The 17,939-nt window shown below is 34.3% G+C and overlaps 1 protein-coding gene across 1 annotated transcript in view; it reads left to right on the forward strand.

Annotated features, from left to right (window-relative positions):
- Nucleotides 1–16,936, forward strand: part of Smp_124000 (MEG-14) — a 24,360-nt gene extending 7,424 nt beyond the window's left edge. Inside the window, exons 4-15 of the mRNA XM_018793134.1 lie at nucleotides 19–42; nucleotides 1,903–1,926; nucleotides 5,383–5,403; nucleotides 6,138–6,149; nucleotides 8,485–8,508; nucleotides 9,262–9,285; nucleotides 9,984–9,989; nucleotides 11,830–11,844; nucleotides 12,721–12,747; nucleotides 13,871–13,891; nucleotides 14,642–14,662; nucleotides 16,867–16,936. Coding sequence (XP_018647677.1) covers nucleotides 19–42; nucleotides 1,903–1,926; nucleotides 5,383–5,403; nucleotides 6,138–6,149; nucleotides 8,485–8,508; nucleotides 9,262–9,285; nucleotides 9,984–9,989; nucleotides 11,830–11,844; nucleotides 12,721–12,747; nucleotides 13,871–13,891; nucleotides 14,642–14,662; nucleotides 16,867–16,885 — 238 coding nt within the window. The 3' untranslated portion in view covers nucleotides 16,886–16,936. The remainder of the gene's footprint in view (nucleotides 1–18; nucleotides 43–1,902; nucleotides 1,927–5,382; nucleotides 5,404–6,137; nucleotides 6,150–8,484; nucleotides 8,509–9,261; nucleotides 9,286–9,983; nucleotides 9,990–11,829; nucleotides 11,845–12,720; nucleotides 12,748–13,870; nucleotides 13,892–14,641; nucleotides 14,663–16,866) is intronic.
- Nucleotides 16,937–17,939: the final 1,003 nt, after the last annotated feature.

Consider the following 17,939-nt stretch of genomic DNA (forward strand, 5'->3'; position numbering starts at 1 on the left):
TGCTATTATACTTAACAGTGCTAAACCTGCAGCATCTACTCCGTAAGTTATTTTAACATGTTTTCGTAATCTGCATAAATATCTGACGAATGTTAGTTTGATTATCTCATCTGAATACAAATGTATCCACCAATATCATTAGTGGACATATAACACAGTATGAAATTCATGGCAATGTCCCATAATAAGTTTGATTTTACTATTGACGAAAGCCCTAAACCTTCAGCATCCGTTATGTAATTTGATAGTTGAAGATAATGCTGACATCCATTTGAATATGAGTATTCCTAAATATATTCGTTTAACTTAAGTGTGCAAATGAATTATCCCATAACCAGAAACCCACTATTATAGAATTGTATAGGGATAAATAAAAATTTTGAAGACTTTTACAAAACAATCCCACAGGACTTCATGATTGATGTAACAAGATAGGAAATAATTGGGACCGGTTGTTATAACTCAATTCTACTGGTTCATAATCGATCTAAAAAATTCAAATCCATTATTCCTTTTGATTTTAAGTAGATTTGAATCATATTATTTATGTTAAGTATTCGGTATATTAGTTTGGTCCTTGTAGAGTAAAACGACTCATACACTGCTGATTAATTATTCCGTCTTCTGACATTTAGTCATTGTAACTTTAGACCGATTATTGATGATTGAATAAAAATCACTATGAAATATTAGACTACACGTTCGATCCTTCATCCAACTACTACATTCATCATCAAAATTGTACAAGTATTTATAAACAGTTGTCTACGTAAGATACTCAATATCCGTTAACCGGATAACATCAGCAACAGCCTACTGTGGGAGAGGACGAACCAGCTTCCAACTGAGGAGGTAATTAGGAGAAGAAGATGGAAGTGGATAGGACATAAATTATGGAAATCACAAAACTGCATCACGAGGCAAGCCCTAACATGGAATCCTGAAGGGAAGAGCAAAGGAGAAAAGGCAAAGAACACATTACGACGGGAGATAGAAGCAGATATGAAAAGGATGAATAACAACTGGAAAGAGGTGGAAGTGATTTCCCAGGACAGGGTTAGATGGAGAATGTTGGTGGGCTGCCTGTTCGCCTCCACGAGCAGTAAAAGACACAAGTTAGTAATTGAGTATATAGTTCAAGCTTCGATGAACCACTTAAAAATTGTCACTCGTAATTACAATCAGAAGTGAATAGCTTTTTCGAGGTTATCAAAAAATAAACATCGTTTGAATATATACCACTGGTTATCCATTCAGTGTGCAATGAATATCAATTTTTTAAACTCAAGACTATCAATAGTAAGAACAATTTATTAAACAAAATGTGCATTTTATTTCCCGATTTCCAATACAAGCATTTCAATACACTTTGCAGATGGAAAGACACATTTAAAGAACGGTTTTATCAGTATGGGAGTTGTAGAGATTATTAAATGCTACTCAGATTACAAATCGATCTAAGTTAGACAACCATTGAGAACCTGGAAGCACTGAAAAATCATCTCACCTGAGTATGGAATTACTCTACATTTCTCATTCACCACTCACCACTTGAATCGAACCCATAGACACTTATCTCACGCATCGATGCGAACACTTTTGACTACTGAGCCGAAACCCTAGATTAATACCACAATGAAGTCACATGGTTGACATTCGATTCTGACTAACATTGAATTGTTTGTCATTTAGATGTGTGTTCGTCAGATGTCAGTTCAATAATATCATCCAAATATTATTTTTCATTAAAATTTATGATTTTTGGAAACGTAAATAGACCTAAAGTTGCAACAAGTTCACCGTAAACTATCGGAACATATTAGGTGTTTGGTATCATTATGTGAATTTCGCAAACCTGAGTATTGCTCCTTATCACATTTATTATGCTATCAATCTTAACAGTCCTAAAGCAGCAGCAACTTCTACGTGAGTTATTTGAACATATTTTCGTAGTGTGTATAAATATCTGATGATTGTCAATTCAATCACGACACCTGAATACAAATGTTTCCACTGATATCAATAGTGGACATATGACACAGGATGAAATTCATGATAATTCTCTCCTTATTTGTTTCGAGCGAAGCTGTGATGATCCTCGATCCATGAGAATCTCGTAATACAAGCACCTTTCATGCTTCTTTGAACATCATCAGTTCAACTGCATGTGTGTTGAAAGTATTTTATTTCGCATAACTAGTGCCAACCATCATTTCTCCCGAAGATAATCGTTATTGTTTAGCTTGCTTCCAATGAGTTTTACAAATGTCAACTACTGTCAGTTTGTATCTCCCAAATTTCACAGATACTTTAATAATCTATCCGATCGCCCACATTGTGCATAATTTCCATGTACCTATGATAATTGTTGTCGTGTCTGTTAGAAGAGCTATTGACCTCGTGATTTGTGAAGACTCGTAGCTTTCACCATTAAGCATCTTAATTCTTTCGAATGAAGACTATTCGACTGGTGAGAGTGAGCTCAAATGGTTGAAGTGATAGTTTCTGGTAATCGTTTGTTTAGCAAGTTTGTTTTGTATGTTAGACGTTGTTACTAATCTCATCCACAATGCTTCTTTCACAGCCGAGATTGGGACTGGTAGCAACCTTAGAAGTGCATGTTGTGGAGTTGTATGAATGTTTCATTGTTGTTGATCTGATCGAAATACTTGAGTGTGAAATAATTATCACGTATATGATACTATTATTCTTAACAGCATTAAACCTACAGTAACTACGTAAGTTATTTGAATATGTTTTCGTAGTCTGTATAAATATCTGACGATTGGTAATTTGATCATAAAACCTGAATTCAAATGTCTCATTACATGTTTGATGTAACTGTTGACGACAATGCTGAACCTTAACCACCTGTTATCTAGTTTGTTTGTTTACGGTCATCCTGACATTTGCTTTTCAATAGGAATTATCCTATATTTCATTGTTGAAGTCAATTGTGCGGCTGATTTTTCTACTAATCGAAACCTATTATATTAGAATTATAACCTGATCGATGAATAGCTGATGTGGAATATGAATACATTATTATTATTCTTAAAATGTGATCCCACAGGACTTCATGAATGAGGTAACATGATAGGAAATATTTGGGACCGGTTGTTATAACTCAATTCTACTGGTTCATAATCGATCTAAAAAATTCAAATCCATTATTCCTTTTGATTTTAAGTAGATTTGAATCATATTATTTATGTTAAGTATTCGGTATATTAGTTTGGTCCTTGTAGAGTAAAACGACTCATACACTGCTGATTAATTATTCCGTCTTCTGACATTTAGTCATTGTAACTTTAGACCGATTATTGATGATTGAATAAAAATCACTATGAAATATTAGACTACACGTTCGATCCTTCATCCAACTACTACATTCATCATCAAAATTGTACAAGTATTTATAAACAGTTGTCTACGTAAGATACTCAATATCCGTTAACCGGATAACATCAGCAACAGCCTACTGTGGGAGAGGACGAACCAGCTTCCAACTGAGGAGGTAATTAGGAGAAGAAGATGGAAGTGGATAGGACATAAATTATGGAAATCACAAAACTGCATCACGAGGCAAGCCCTAACATGGAATCCTGAAGGGAAGAGCAAAGGAGAAAAGGCAAAGAACACATTACGACGGGAGATAGAAGCAGATATGAAAAGGATGAATAACAACTGGAAAGAGGTGGAAGTGATTTCCCAGGACAGGGTTAGATGGAGAATGTTGGTGGGCTGCCTGTTCGCCTCCACGAGCAGTAAAAGACACAAGTTAGTAATTGAGTATATAGTTCAGGCTTCGATGAACCACTTAAAAATTGTCACTCGTAATTACAATCAGAAGTGAATAGCTTTTTCGAGGTTATCAAAAAATAAACATCGTTTGAATATATACCACTGGTTATCCATTCAGTGTGCAATGAATATCAATTTTTTAAACTCAAGACTATCAATAGTAAGAACAATTTATTAAACAAAATGTGCATTTTATTTCCCGATTTCCAATACAAGCATTTCAATACACTTTGCAGATGGAAAGACACATTTAAAGAACGGTTTTATCAGTATGGGAGTTGTAGAGATTATTAAATGCTACTCAGATTACAAATCGATCTAAGTTAGACAACCATTGAGAACCTGGAAGCACTGAAAAATCATCTCACCTGAGTATGGAATTACTCTACATTTCTCATTCACCACTCACCACTTGAATCGAACCCATAGACACTTATCTCACGCATCGATGCGAACACTTTTGACTACTGAGCCGAAACCCTAGATTAATACCACAATGAAGTCACATGGTTGACATTCGATTCTGACTAACATTGAATTGTTTGTCATTTAGATGTGTGTTCGTCAGATGTCAGTTCAATAATATCATCCAAATATTATTTTTCATTAAAATTTATGATTTTTGGAAACGTAAATAGACCTAAAGTTGCAACAAGTTCACCGTAAACTATCGGAACATATTAGGTGTTTGGTATCATTATGTGAATTTCGCAAACCTGAGTATTGCTCCTTATCACATTTATTATGCTATCAATCTTAACAGTCCTAAAGCAGCAGCAACTTCTACGTGAGTTATTTGAACATATTTTCGTAGTGTGTATAAATATCTGATGATTGTCAATTCAATCACGACACCTGAATACAAATGTTTCCACTGATATCAATAGTGGACATATGACACAGGATGAAATTCATGATAATTCTCTCCTTATTTGTTTCGAGCGAAGCTGTGATGATCCTCGATCCATGAGAATCTCGTAATACAAGCACCTTTCATGCTTCTTTGAACATCATCAGTTCAACTGCATGTGTGTTGAAAGTATTTTATTTCGCATAACCAGTGCCAACCATCATTTCTCCCGAAGATAATCGTTATTGTTTAGCTTGCTTCCAATGAGTTTTACAAATGTCAACTACTGTCAGTTTGTATCTCCCAAATTTCACAGATACTTTAATAATCTATCCGATCGCCCACATTGTGCATAATTTCCATGTACCTATGATAATTGTTGTCGTGTCTGTTAGAAGAGCTATTGACCTCGTGATTTGTGAAGACTCGTAGCTTTCACCATTAAGCATCTTAATTCTTTCGAATGAAGACTATTCGACTGGTGAGAGTGAGCTCAAATGGTTGAAGTGATAGTTTCTGGTAATCGTTTGTTTAGCAAGTTTGTTTTGTATGTTAGACGTTGTTACTAATCTCATCCACAATGCTTCTTTCACAGCCGAGATTGGGACTGGTAGCAACCTTAGAAGTGCATGTTGTGGAGTTGTATGAATGTTTCATTGTTGTTGATCTGATCGAAATACTTGAGTGTGAAATAATTATCACGTATATGATACTATTATTCTTAACAGCATTAAACCTACAGTAACTACGTAAGTTATTTGAATATGTTTTCGTAGTCTGTATAAATATCTGACGATTGGTAATTTGATCATAAAACCTGAATTCAAATGTCTCATTACATGTTTGATGTAACTGTTGACGACAATGCTGAACCTTAACCACCTGTTATCTAGTTTGTTTGTTTACGGTCATCCTGACATTTGCTTTTCAATAGGAATTATCCTATATTTCATTGTTGAAGTCAATTGTGCGGCTGATTTTTCTACTAATCGAAACCTATTATATTAGAATTATAACCTGATCGATGAATAGCTGATGTGGAATATGAATACATTATTATTATTCTTAAAATGTGATCCCACAGGACTTCATGAATGAGGTAACATGATAGGAAATATTTGGGACCGGTTCTTATGACTCAATTCTACTGGTTCATAATCGATCTAAAAAATTCAAATAGATTAGTCCTTTTGATTTTAAGTAGATTTGAATCATATTATTTATGTTAAGTATTCGGTATATTAGTTTGGTTGTTGTAGAGTAAAACGACTCATACACTGCTGATTAATTATTCCGTCTTCTGACATTTAGTCATTGTAACTTTAGACCGATTATTGATGACTGAGTAAAAATCACATTGAAGAATTAGAATATACGTTCGGTCGTTCATCCAATAAAATGATACAGCTTGATCTACATTACTTAATGACATTCAAATACCAATTTCTAATTAGATTTATGATTTTACTATTCTTGACAGCAGCAAACCTTCACCGTAAGTTGTTCGTATTAAACCGTCATACTGTTTTGTTTGATCTGTTTTATGAAAGTTTTGAGATCGCCCCTATTGATCCAGTAACATTGTTCAGTTTTCAATGTTTACTAACTATGATTTCACATTGAGGAAAAGTAGACTACAAACAGATCAGACACTATGCTTGTTCATTTTGTGTATATTTCAGTAGAGTATAACTGATATCAATAACTGAAAATTGTTGTTTGAACTAACCATCTCATTAACCAATAATCTAAATCTTTTGTCTGTTGATTGAAATTCATCAAAAGCTTTACATTATTGAATGATGAATTCTATGAACATATGAAAAGTGAAGCTGATTCAAACAATAGTTTATTCACATAGGTTGAAAGTACATATTGAGGTTGAAAGAGACATAAAAACGACTTATAGCTCAGGTGAATGCTTTCGATGTTATTTCATTGTCTGAGTTGAATGATTTATTTTCGAGGCTTTTTTGGTCATCCCGAACAACTTCAATGGTGTCTGCGTCGTAGAAGGGGTTTCTCAATTATTCCACAGGCTTTTAGGCAGTTTGTCTTGATAGACTTATTTATGATTCATTGACTTTAAAGATTTTGTTATCATCAAATGTGCTTGTATTTCTGCTGACAATCATATGTTGTAGACCTCCGACCATCTGTTTGATTAACGTTTTTCGTACAGATTAACAGATCGGTTATATGTCAATGTGTTAGTCGGATGTTGAATGTTGTAAACGCTTCGCTTCTAAAACTTCTCTGGGATCTCTAGAATCCCCTTAATCAAAAATACCAATGTTTTTTCTCAGTGTACTTCATCTCCATGACCATCCACGTGCATTGTGATGATTGATAATAAATGATGTATTTTTACTATTAGTTTGTGTTCATGTACGTTTAATTGAAGAGGACGTTCAATTAATCTATTACAGTGTTTCTCATACTTGATTCAATTTATTCTAAAAGCGATGTTATGTCATCTACCTTGCATGTTCTTATATTGATCTGTGTAAGATTGAATGAAGCGATTGTGTTGTGAACTCCAAAATAAGTGAACACGAGAATACTGTTATTGTAGAAAACGTAATTGATGGTCGAATTGACAAAGGTTATATACTTCAGAACTCTGCCTGTAGCTCGTCTACAGTTACTGCCGATCCCAAGTGTGGGTAAAGGAGGAGGGTTGAGCGTGGAGTCAGCACCCCTATTCCGTAGAGAAAAATCTTGCCAAAAAACGCCAACCAGTTTAAACAAAGTAAACAATTTGAACTCTGTCCTGGGAGTTGAAGGAAGAATTACGACGTCTCATGATGAAAGCCGAGATTCTTTGGAAGTTACGAGACTGATGCCCCTTTTAACAACCAGAGCAACAATTTTTGTAGGCACATGGAACGTCCGGACAATATGAGAGACTGTGAAAACCACCGGACATCGAAGCAGCACACACTGATTTTCCTATATCTGTCACTCCACCAACGATCGAAGAAGTCAAGATGGCAACCAGACAAATCAAGAAGGGGGAAGCAGCAGGATCTGACAATAAACCAGTCGAGGCACTCAAGAAACTGCAAGTATGCTTCACGTTCTATTCAGGAGGATTTCGGGAGGGGAACAAGTGCCGACAGACTGGGTAGAAGGACACCTCATCAAGATTCAAAAGAAAGGAGATCTGAGCAAATGTGAGAATTACAGAGGCATCACATTACTGTCAGTACCAGGAAACGTTTCCAACAGAGTTTTGCTGAATCAGATGAACGACCCAGTAGACGCTCAGCCCCGACATTAACAGATCGGAATCCGTGAGGATCGGTCGTGCACAGACCAAATCCCAACACTATGGATGATTATTGAATAATCATTTGAAAGGAATTCGTCACTATACATTACTTCCTTGACTATGGGAAGGCGTTAGACAGTGTGGATAAGAGAATCTTATGGAACCTTCTTCGACACTATAGAGTAACTGAGAAGATCGTCAATATCATACGGAATTCATAAGACGGACTACAGTGCATAGCCTTGTTGTATTTTCGGATCTTGATTCTTCCCTTGTGCATGTTGAGGCCTACTGATGCTGTGACTGCTGGTACACTAGTTGTCTTCATCTGAATTTGTTCGTGTTTGTGGGACAGAAGAGCCAGGTCATTCAAATGTCATTTTCCACCAATAATTATGATTTTTCTAAACTTAAACAGACCTAAAGTTGCAACAAGTTCACCGTAAATTATCGGGACATATTAAGTGTTTGGTATGATTATTTGAATTTTATAAAATTGATCAAGTCACTTGAGTATTGCTCCTTATCACATTTATTATGCTATCAATCTTAACAGTGCTAAACCTGCAGCATCTAATACGTAAGTTATTTGAACGTATTTTGGTAATCTGTATAAATATCTGACAATTAATAATTTGATCATGATACCTGAATACAAATGTTTCCACTGATATCATTAGTGGACATATAACACAGGATAACATGCATGATAATTCTCTCCTTATTTGTTTCGAAGGAAGCTTTGATAATCCTCGATCCATGAGAATCTCGTCATACAAGCACATTTCGTGCTTCTTTGCACATCATCAGTTCAACTCCATGTGTGTTGAAGGTATTTTACATCGCATGACCAGAGTAAAACATCACCTCTCACGAAGACGATCTTCATTGTTTAGCTTGCTTCACAAATGCAAACTACCGTCAGTTTGTATCTCCCGAATTCCACATTGTGTGGATATTCCATGTACCTTTAATAATTGAAGTCCTGCTTGTCAGAAGAGCTATTAACCTCGTGATTTCTGAAGACTCGTAGCTTTCACCATTAAGCATCGTAATTCTTTCGAATAAAAACTATTGGACTCATGAGAGAGAGAGAGCTCAAATGGTTGAAGTGATAATTTGTGGTAAGCGTTTGTTTAGCAAGGTTGTTTTGTAGGTGAGATGTTGTTACTAGTCCCATTCACAATCCTTCCTTTTCATCTGAGTTTGGGACTAGTAGCAACCTAAGAAGTGCTTGTTGTGGAGTTGTATCAATGTTTCACCGTTGTTGCTCTGATCATAATTCCTGAGTGTGAATTGTTAATCACGTATATGATGCTATTATACTTAACAGTGCTAAACCTGCAGCATCTACTCCGTAAGTTATTTTAACATGTTTTCGTAATCTGCATAAATATCTGACGATTGTTAATTTGATCATGACACCTGAATTCAAATGTTTCATTACATGTTTGATGTAACTGTTGACGACAATGCTAAACCTTCACCACCTATTACCTAGGTTGTTTATTTACGATCATCCTGACATTTGCTTTTAAATAGGAATTATCCTATATTTCATTGTTGAAGTCAATTGTGCGGCTGAATTTTCTTACTAATCAAAACCTAATTTTTTATAATTATAACCTGATCGATGAATAACTGATGTGGATTATGAATACACTATCAATATTCTTAAAATGTGATCCCAGAGGACTTCATGAATGACATAACATCATTGGAAATTAACGAGTTGGATTGTTTTGAGCCAAATATACTTGATCATATATGATTTCTCAATAGTATTGTGATAAGTTATGATATTATAATAATAAAGGGAACAGTAAGTTTTCCAATTTTTTTTAGAGATTGTTGATTAGTCTTCATGAATTTGCTTTCTAGTGGTTAGTAGCCTAAATCCGAAATTCGGAGGTTTCTTATATTCTCCTTCATCCACCTACACTAAAGTAGCGTCAGTATAATCTGCTACTATAGTTGAATTGAACATAATTTGTTGTCAATATTTAGTTACTAACTGTTGAATATGTTGTTATTATTACTTTTTTTTAATATCAGTAAGAAGTGAGTAATTTGTCGTTTCTCTTTTCCAAAGGTGTACTTTATTATTTAATGTAGATATTGGTTCTTGATTAAAATTTTTCTGTATACATGATAATGAGTAGTATTGTAGTGAAAGAGAACACAAGTGGGAACAATCGACTATTATTTGAACATCAAAATTACAGAACATCTTAGGAAAATCTAAGAACTATAAAGTAAATGCTTCGTTTGCAAAATGTCATTCAATCGTCTCAAACTTCATCGTTCTTTCGATTTCACATCAATCATTCTCTGTTCTCGTTCTCTTTCTTTCGATTTTCTTAACCTTCTGCTGCCAGACATTTCATTTCCGGTTGGTGGTACATACTACTTATGTAGTGAATGAGAATATAAGTGAGGACAACCGATTATGTATTTAGCACAAATTACAAAGTTGCTTGATAAAATAGAAAAACTGTACTCTGATACCTCGTTTGCAAAATGTTCATTAATTGTCTCAGGCTTCATTGTTCATGGATTTCCATACCAGTTGCTTTCCGTTGATGTTCTTCCCTTCTCGATCTTCTCAATCTTCTGCTGCCAGATATACTATTCCTGAATTACGGTATATACTACTAATGTCGATATAAATAGCCCACATCACACTTATATCTTTTGACATTAATAGCATACACCACAGTGTTTATTTGGATTGTAATTTGATTAGTTTGAAGATATCGATAGTAATATTAACTAAGATGACTGTGCTCATGTCTTTCTTCACAAATAAAGATTAATTTTAATCACAGTGTTTTTACCCACCTCCCTTAGTATGTGCTCACAGTGATTAAACTATTAACCGACCTTAAATCGAAATGTAGTGAGATTTAATGAAGGGTGGTATATGTAGATTTAGAGAGTGGATTACTTACTGAAAACAGTCTTTAAATATCAGTCTACATTAAAATGGACTGAAATTTTGACTAAAGACTATTAAGCTTTAATGCACCAAGTAAATACAGTATGATCTCTGTAAGACCTGAGACTCATGGAATATACATTACGTCATCTGTACTTACATACTGTCAGTGTTCATGAAATTACAGTTGTTGGGAATTTGCAATAAGATTTTTTTTTTCTATACATCATCTATGAATATCCAGTTATTTTAAAAGTTACCCATTATTGATCTTTAATATTTCAATGAGCTTACTGTTATAGCAACATAGTTGAAGACTTTAATATCAATAATAAAATTCAAACAACCCTTCTATCGTTTAAGGAAGAAAATTCTTTTCGATTCCAAAGTCAGGGAATACATTTACAGAAGGACATTTATTGAAGGTCAAATAAGTCCCTAAATGATCTATCGAGTTGAACATTTGGCAGATAAAGCTCGATACTGTAACGGAAAATGAGTTCATTTATATTTTCATAATGAACGTACAACACCTAACTGCGTCGCAATGCAAGCCCTCACATGGAATCCTGAAAGCCAAAGGAGAAGAGGAAGACCAAAGAACACATTACGCCGAGAAATGGAGACAGACATGAGAAGAATGAACAAAAATTGGGTAGAACTAGAAAGGAAGGCCCAGGACAGAGTGAGTTGGAGAATGCTGGTCGGCGGCCTATGCTCCATTGGGAGTAACAGGCGTAAGCAAGTAAGTAAGTAAGTAATGAACGAACAAACAAACAGATATGGTTCAACCAACTACCGTTTATGAATAAACGAAAAGTTGACAGCACTCATTTTTTTCACTTGCCTCTAGTATTAGAAAGTTTATCTTTGAACATATTTTATAAAGTTCGAATTTTATTTTGTGTAAGTGATTTTGTATGGTCAAACTAAATGTACTATCACTGATTGTCCTTATTGTAGACCACATGATGAACGGTATGTTAAATGAAAGTTCGTTGTTGAATGATTTTATAACATGGATAAATCTCTGTGAACATTACATGATAAAGAACTGTTTCATTTTTATAAACTGAACAATTGACTACTTTCTTTTGGACATCGATACTCATAAAGATCATTGTGTCTATACGAATGAATATTTCTAAACGTTTATGCGATTTGTATAATTGTAAAATGGTTGGATTATCGGCTTTCATAACCTATCAGTTCTACTTACGTCAAATCCCGATCCCAGATGAAAGATAATTGTCAACTGATTCGGCTTAATTGGTAGACGCCTGATATCATACTGTTCAGAATTTTGAAATCAGGTTGTAAATATTATTGAATGTTGTCTGATTGTTTGCTTGTATCTTCCCATTGTTGTTCAAGACTGCAATAAACCAGTCTCTTTCTGATATATCTACATTCTGGGCGGACTGCCTCGATATTGCCTTAAGTCACAAGCATTTTGAGCAAAGATGGATAGTGGCTAGCAGTGGAATCGTCAGCTGGATGTACCTGCATCTCAGAGCTGACATTCACTCCATGACTTGAACCCAGCACCGTTCGCCTCAAATGTCATCGCGTTATCCACTTAGCAAGAACGAAACGCGCGTCCTGAACTCCACACTTGCCACCATCCATCGTTGCCATTATTTCTATTATTGAATATCTCCCTCCTTGCTAAACTTGTTTGAAATTATTAAATCAAGTTTCAATAATGATGTGTACAAATAATAACATTGTTAAAATCATTAATATAATGAGAACAGTATCAAATACTTGACGAAATTGAGCTTAATTAGTAATCTCAGTTATTTTAAACTACATTTAATTATCTTAAACATTAAGTGTTTGTTTTGATTAAAGTGCTGTGCTGGCTGCGGCGGCTGTCCCGTAAGTTGGCCATGTTCTATTTATGATTTAATTATTTGTTTCTACAGGTTGTGAGTAAATTTGAAAGTCATTGTTTCAATAATTTTTCTGATGATTAGGGTTGGTTAGCAAAGTACTTTTTACGGGATAGGGTTGTTAACTTCATGATCAACCGTACTTCTTTACCAAGGCTTAGTACTGGCAGTAACCGTAGAAGGGATTCAGCGGAAGTTCTAAAACTCATAGAGGAAAAAATATAAAAATTAAAGCATTCATTGTGTATACTTCAAATGATTTAAAAGTAACTTTTTGTTGTATCTCTGATTTTACTGGGGTTTAGGGATGGAGTATTGTTATGAACCTAGAAACTTGCGTATGTGATAAGCTTCACAAGTATCTAGCGTACTGTACGTAGCCGTTATCTATTAAGATTCGATAAGAAATAAAAGCCAATGAACTAGATAAGCTGTAAGGATTAGATTTAGCAGTTAATAAGTAACAAAATGTTGTGGCATTCTATCAGTTAGATTAGTGAAAATAACGTACCACTTAGCAGTTAGCATATCTGAAGGTGTTGCCATATTCAGTAGCAAACTTTAAATTTCAAATACGTCAAAAAGTAAAAAAAAGAAGTGTTATAACGCTAGGGTTTCTTGTTATAACAGTCCTTTCACTTTTTACACGTATGTGGGACGTTAATTTACCTTAGACGAATATCTACACTAGATTTCCCACCCAGTGTCTATTCTACAGGACTTCAACACAACTCAGATCAAGAACACGAGATAAGCCTGACTAGAACGTCAATATATTTCCACACCGAAATCCGACACAAAGAACAGTCAATCAATAACAGTCAGGATAGGGGAATATGTATAACACATATAACACCTGTCATCCTATCTAATGTCTGACTCAGCAAAACAACCAATCATTGTCATTCTCGCCCACACATCAAGAAGCTAGAGTAAACACAAAGTTACAACAGATATTAGCGAAAAAAAGAAGTAAAGGAGCATGTGAAGAAATTCCATACTACTCTTAATCAACAATGCATAACAACAATAATATCATATATAAACTACCAAAATATTTCATACCTATTCTGACATCTTTTCACTGTATTTCTAATGAATAATCACAGTATCGTACTTGGAGTTATTGGGTAAGAAACAAAAATATTGCTTGATTAACCTTGTATTGGTTGTTTGAACCTTCCCGTTAATATTTGGTACAGCAATTGATCAGTCACTTTTAGCATACGTGCATCCTGCTTCAATATTCTCATCAAGTCACTAGCATTATAATCAGAGATGGATGGTAATATGTAGTGGAATTCAGGATACGCGTTTCGTCCTATTTTGGATTAGTCATCTGGATATAACTGCGTCCCAGAGCTGGTGTGGGTTGCTTACATCCACATAAGTAGTATATGACGATGATCAGTCAGAGAATGTATTTCACTAGAAGATCGATAAGGAAAAAACAGAAACGAAACGCGATTGGTATAAAAATGCATGAACGATAATAATCGGAGACTATGGACTGATATTTACGGAAGGAACGGTCAATATTGAGACAATTGATTGATAGTTTGCAAATTAACTATTTATTTTATGGTTATCAGATTTTAGTGAGATAGTCTGTAATTTTTGTGTAAGATACATTCGATTGTCCCTCACTCGTTATCTTGTTCACTACACAACTACTGCAAACATTATCAGTACATTCTTGAAGGAATAGATGGAAATTCTAATAAACATTGGGTAAATTTACGGAACTAAGTATTTCTGAACCTCAAATACAAAATAATTGAATGTAAATACAGTTTACAGTACAGGGCATATAAGAAGAGTGCTATTTAAAAAGGGAGTTATACACGGTAAATGAATAAAATTTACATTTATATGAACAGGGAAGTGATTGGTTTTATACTGTGAGTTCAGTTTTTATTGTATAATTTGCATAAAATACAATTTTAATTGGTTTCATTTAAAGAATAATATTATTTTGTGTAGTCAAGATCATGAGTCAATTGAAGCTAGATCACCGTGGAAAACCTGGAATCACTGGACGGCCGTTTCGTCCTATTGTGGGACTCCTCAGCGGTGCGCATCCACGATCCGGTACCTATCTCCACAAATCCCCCTTGTGATAAAGAATGATATTCGGATGGTGTACAGAAATGTTGTACTTTATAATTTGACATGTGATTTTGATAACAATGATGAAGTAATTCACATTGAAATAAACCACTGAAATGGTAATATCAGTTTTAATGTTTTCTTATTAAACAAACATGTACTACTGATTCTTTTAGTCTTTTAATGAAACAATTATAATCATCTGTATATTGTTTGAGTTCTACGTATGGGATTGTAGATGTACACTGCTGAGTAGTCCTATACTAGGATGAAACGGCCGTTTAGTGCTTTTAAGTTTTTAATAGTGATCTAACATTGATCGGTTCATGATCTCAATTGACGTATAATTTTATTGTTACATCAGATTTTGACAACTTTCTTCTGCTGTGTAAAAGATAATCATCACGATATTGACTGTCCTTATTTCTTGAAGATATTTCAATTTTTAAGATCCTTTTTTTCTCCGTTGGAACTTATTGTAAAAAATTATGGATCCTATTATATTTATCTGACTACAACTTGATGTTGTCTATTAAGTAACTTAACTTTGATGGTATGCAGTGACATGAAAAGTATAGATAGCTGATACTCTAATTAGAGATGGAAACAGAATTGAGTAGCTTCAATCTATAAATGCTTAAACATTTTGAAATCATGGTTGTGTTTTTTTAGTCAAACCATCATGCAGAAGTTTGTCAGATAAATTTTCTTAGATGAATAATCAACATTTAACTGACAATTTCCTATAAAGACTAATTACTTCATGCAAAGCTTTAGGAGTAGAAACGCTATCACCATTAAGTTATCAGTTATTTGGTTAATTCGATACTAAATTAATTATTAGTAAGGGGTTGTGGAGATTGTTAAGTTTTTGATTGAGATCATGAATCCATCAATAGTAGACCACCATCGGAAACCTGGGAGTATTGGATCATCATTTCATTCATAGTATGAGACTCCTCAATAGTACGCATCCACGATCCCTCACATGGGATTCGAGCCCAGGACCTTCGGTCTTGTGTATTAACGCTTCATCTCTAAACCACTGAGCTGGCATCCATCTGTGTTATTGTTTAACTTTAACCAATCCACGAGATTGTGTAACGGTCCTCCATTATCTTCAGTGAGTAACTACCTCACAACAGACATGGATGAACTCCACTAGCCAATGCTTCTCACTTGAACTACAGGGAATATGTCTTGTTTAACGGTTATATTTTGACTTCATTACATAAATACTGTAACATTTAATATCGACTAACCATTTTTTATAAATGTTGAGAACCAAAGATAATTTCAGTCTTGTATAAATTGGATATTTAAAGTGTCATGTTACATAGGATGACTTTAAAACTACATGTCAATAATCATTTACAGTGTTTATAGACTGATTATAAAGGTCTAACAATTTGTTATAATTCTCTACATTTCGGAAAAATCCTCCAATATCAAGTTAAGTATTCTGAAGTAGTGTAGTTATTTAAATTCTAGTTCGCTCTTGTAGTGCCGTGCTTCGCGAATCGTTCAGCTCGATAACCGTTATAATACAAATCTTAACGGTGCATAAAATCAGAAGGCAAAGAGAAGCGGCAGCTACAGTTTATTGTCAAATAACGCAGGCCAGAAAGTTATAAGCACATGAACATATATCAGAGAGCGAAACAAAAATGACACGCATTGGAGATGGTGGGTAAGCCAACTCACTTTAATCAAGTGTTAGTCAATATTTATAGTCAGATAAGACTAAGTTACAGACATGTGATAAAGAGGATAAGAAGTGTACACACATACGCTCATATAAAAATAGTCAGGGTTAATAAGTAAATAATTAACAAGGTCAGAACGGAATTCATGAATCAATTGAAGCTAGACCACCAGTGCTTCCAGGCTTTCCATGGTCGTTTAGCTTCAATGGATTCATGATCACAACTGTTAAAAATTACTATAATATCCACGAAAAACCCATTCTGATTTTAAATTTTTTCTTTATTTTCAGACAATACATAGCTAGCTAAGCCTCAGGCTTTTCTCAATACCTAAATTGCTGAGTATTGCTTCTCAAAAGGAGAGTATTATTACAAAAGTTAACTGAAATATAAAAATTACCATTGAAAGTAAAAAAAACATGTTTAACTTTCTCATCTAAAAACTAACGTTTTGTTTGTTGTCAAATAAATTTATTCTGACTGTTTATTTGTTATAACTTGTGACCTGAGTGCCCAGTTAGTGTATAACGTGATGATTCCCACCAATTAGAGAGCAGTGATTTATCGGAGCAGTAACAGACAAAACCCGTACGAGCAGTCTACAGTCCTTATCGGTCCTGCTTTTCACCTAGCCCATCCAGTTACTTCCAAAACACCAATAACAGCCTCTCTAGTAGTCTAGTCTTCTGTCTTCTCTCTTGCGACGTTGCGGGTTCGATCATTCAAGTAGTCTAGTAGTACGCGGCATAGCAAGAATCAAAGCTCTATATATAACAATTATCATACCTCGTTTAATAATTTCAAATATGGGGATCAACGTATTTAGAAAAATCGAAGTTTACTTATGTCATTTTCAGACCAAAGATAGTAAACATGTTTGAAGTGATTGTAATGATCAAGTAATTCATTTTGTCTTGTTAGCTATTATTATTCAGTTGTATTTTCAGAGTATTTTTCAATTAAATTAGCATCGATAGCTCATAATGCCTGAGTTAAGTGAATGAATAATGTAAATTCGGGTTAGCAATGACTGTTTGAGTAATTAATGCTAAACCAAAAACTACTAAATATGTAAATTATTGTGAAAAAAACAGCACCAAGCGAAACACAAGCTGAACAGAATATAGAAGTCAATAGCTTGATTAGTAGACGTAGTGAGTGTGAAACAAACCTCAAGAAACTGAGATGCCAGATCACTTAAAATGGAATTAAAACAAAGGTGTCAGACAATTTATTGAAGAAATTATAACTAAACAATTTATCCCTATTTTGATGTTCTAATCAAAGGAGTAAGTCATTAATAAGTAATGTTATCAAATGAAGAGTCAGAAACTCTTTTATAGACCATTGGATGACTGTAAAT

The sequence above is a fragment of the Schistosoma mansoni genome, chromosome 1, assembly GCF_000237925.1.
Source record: "Schistosoma mansoni strain Puerto Rico chromosome 1, complete genome".
Taxonomy (NCBI): domain Eukaryota; kingdom Metazoa; phylum Platyhelminthes; class Trematoda; order Strigeidida; family Schistosomatidae; genus Schistosoma; species Schistosoma mansoni.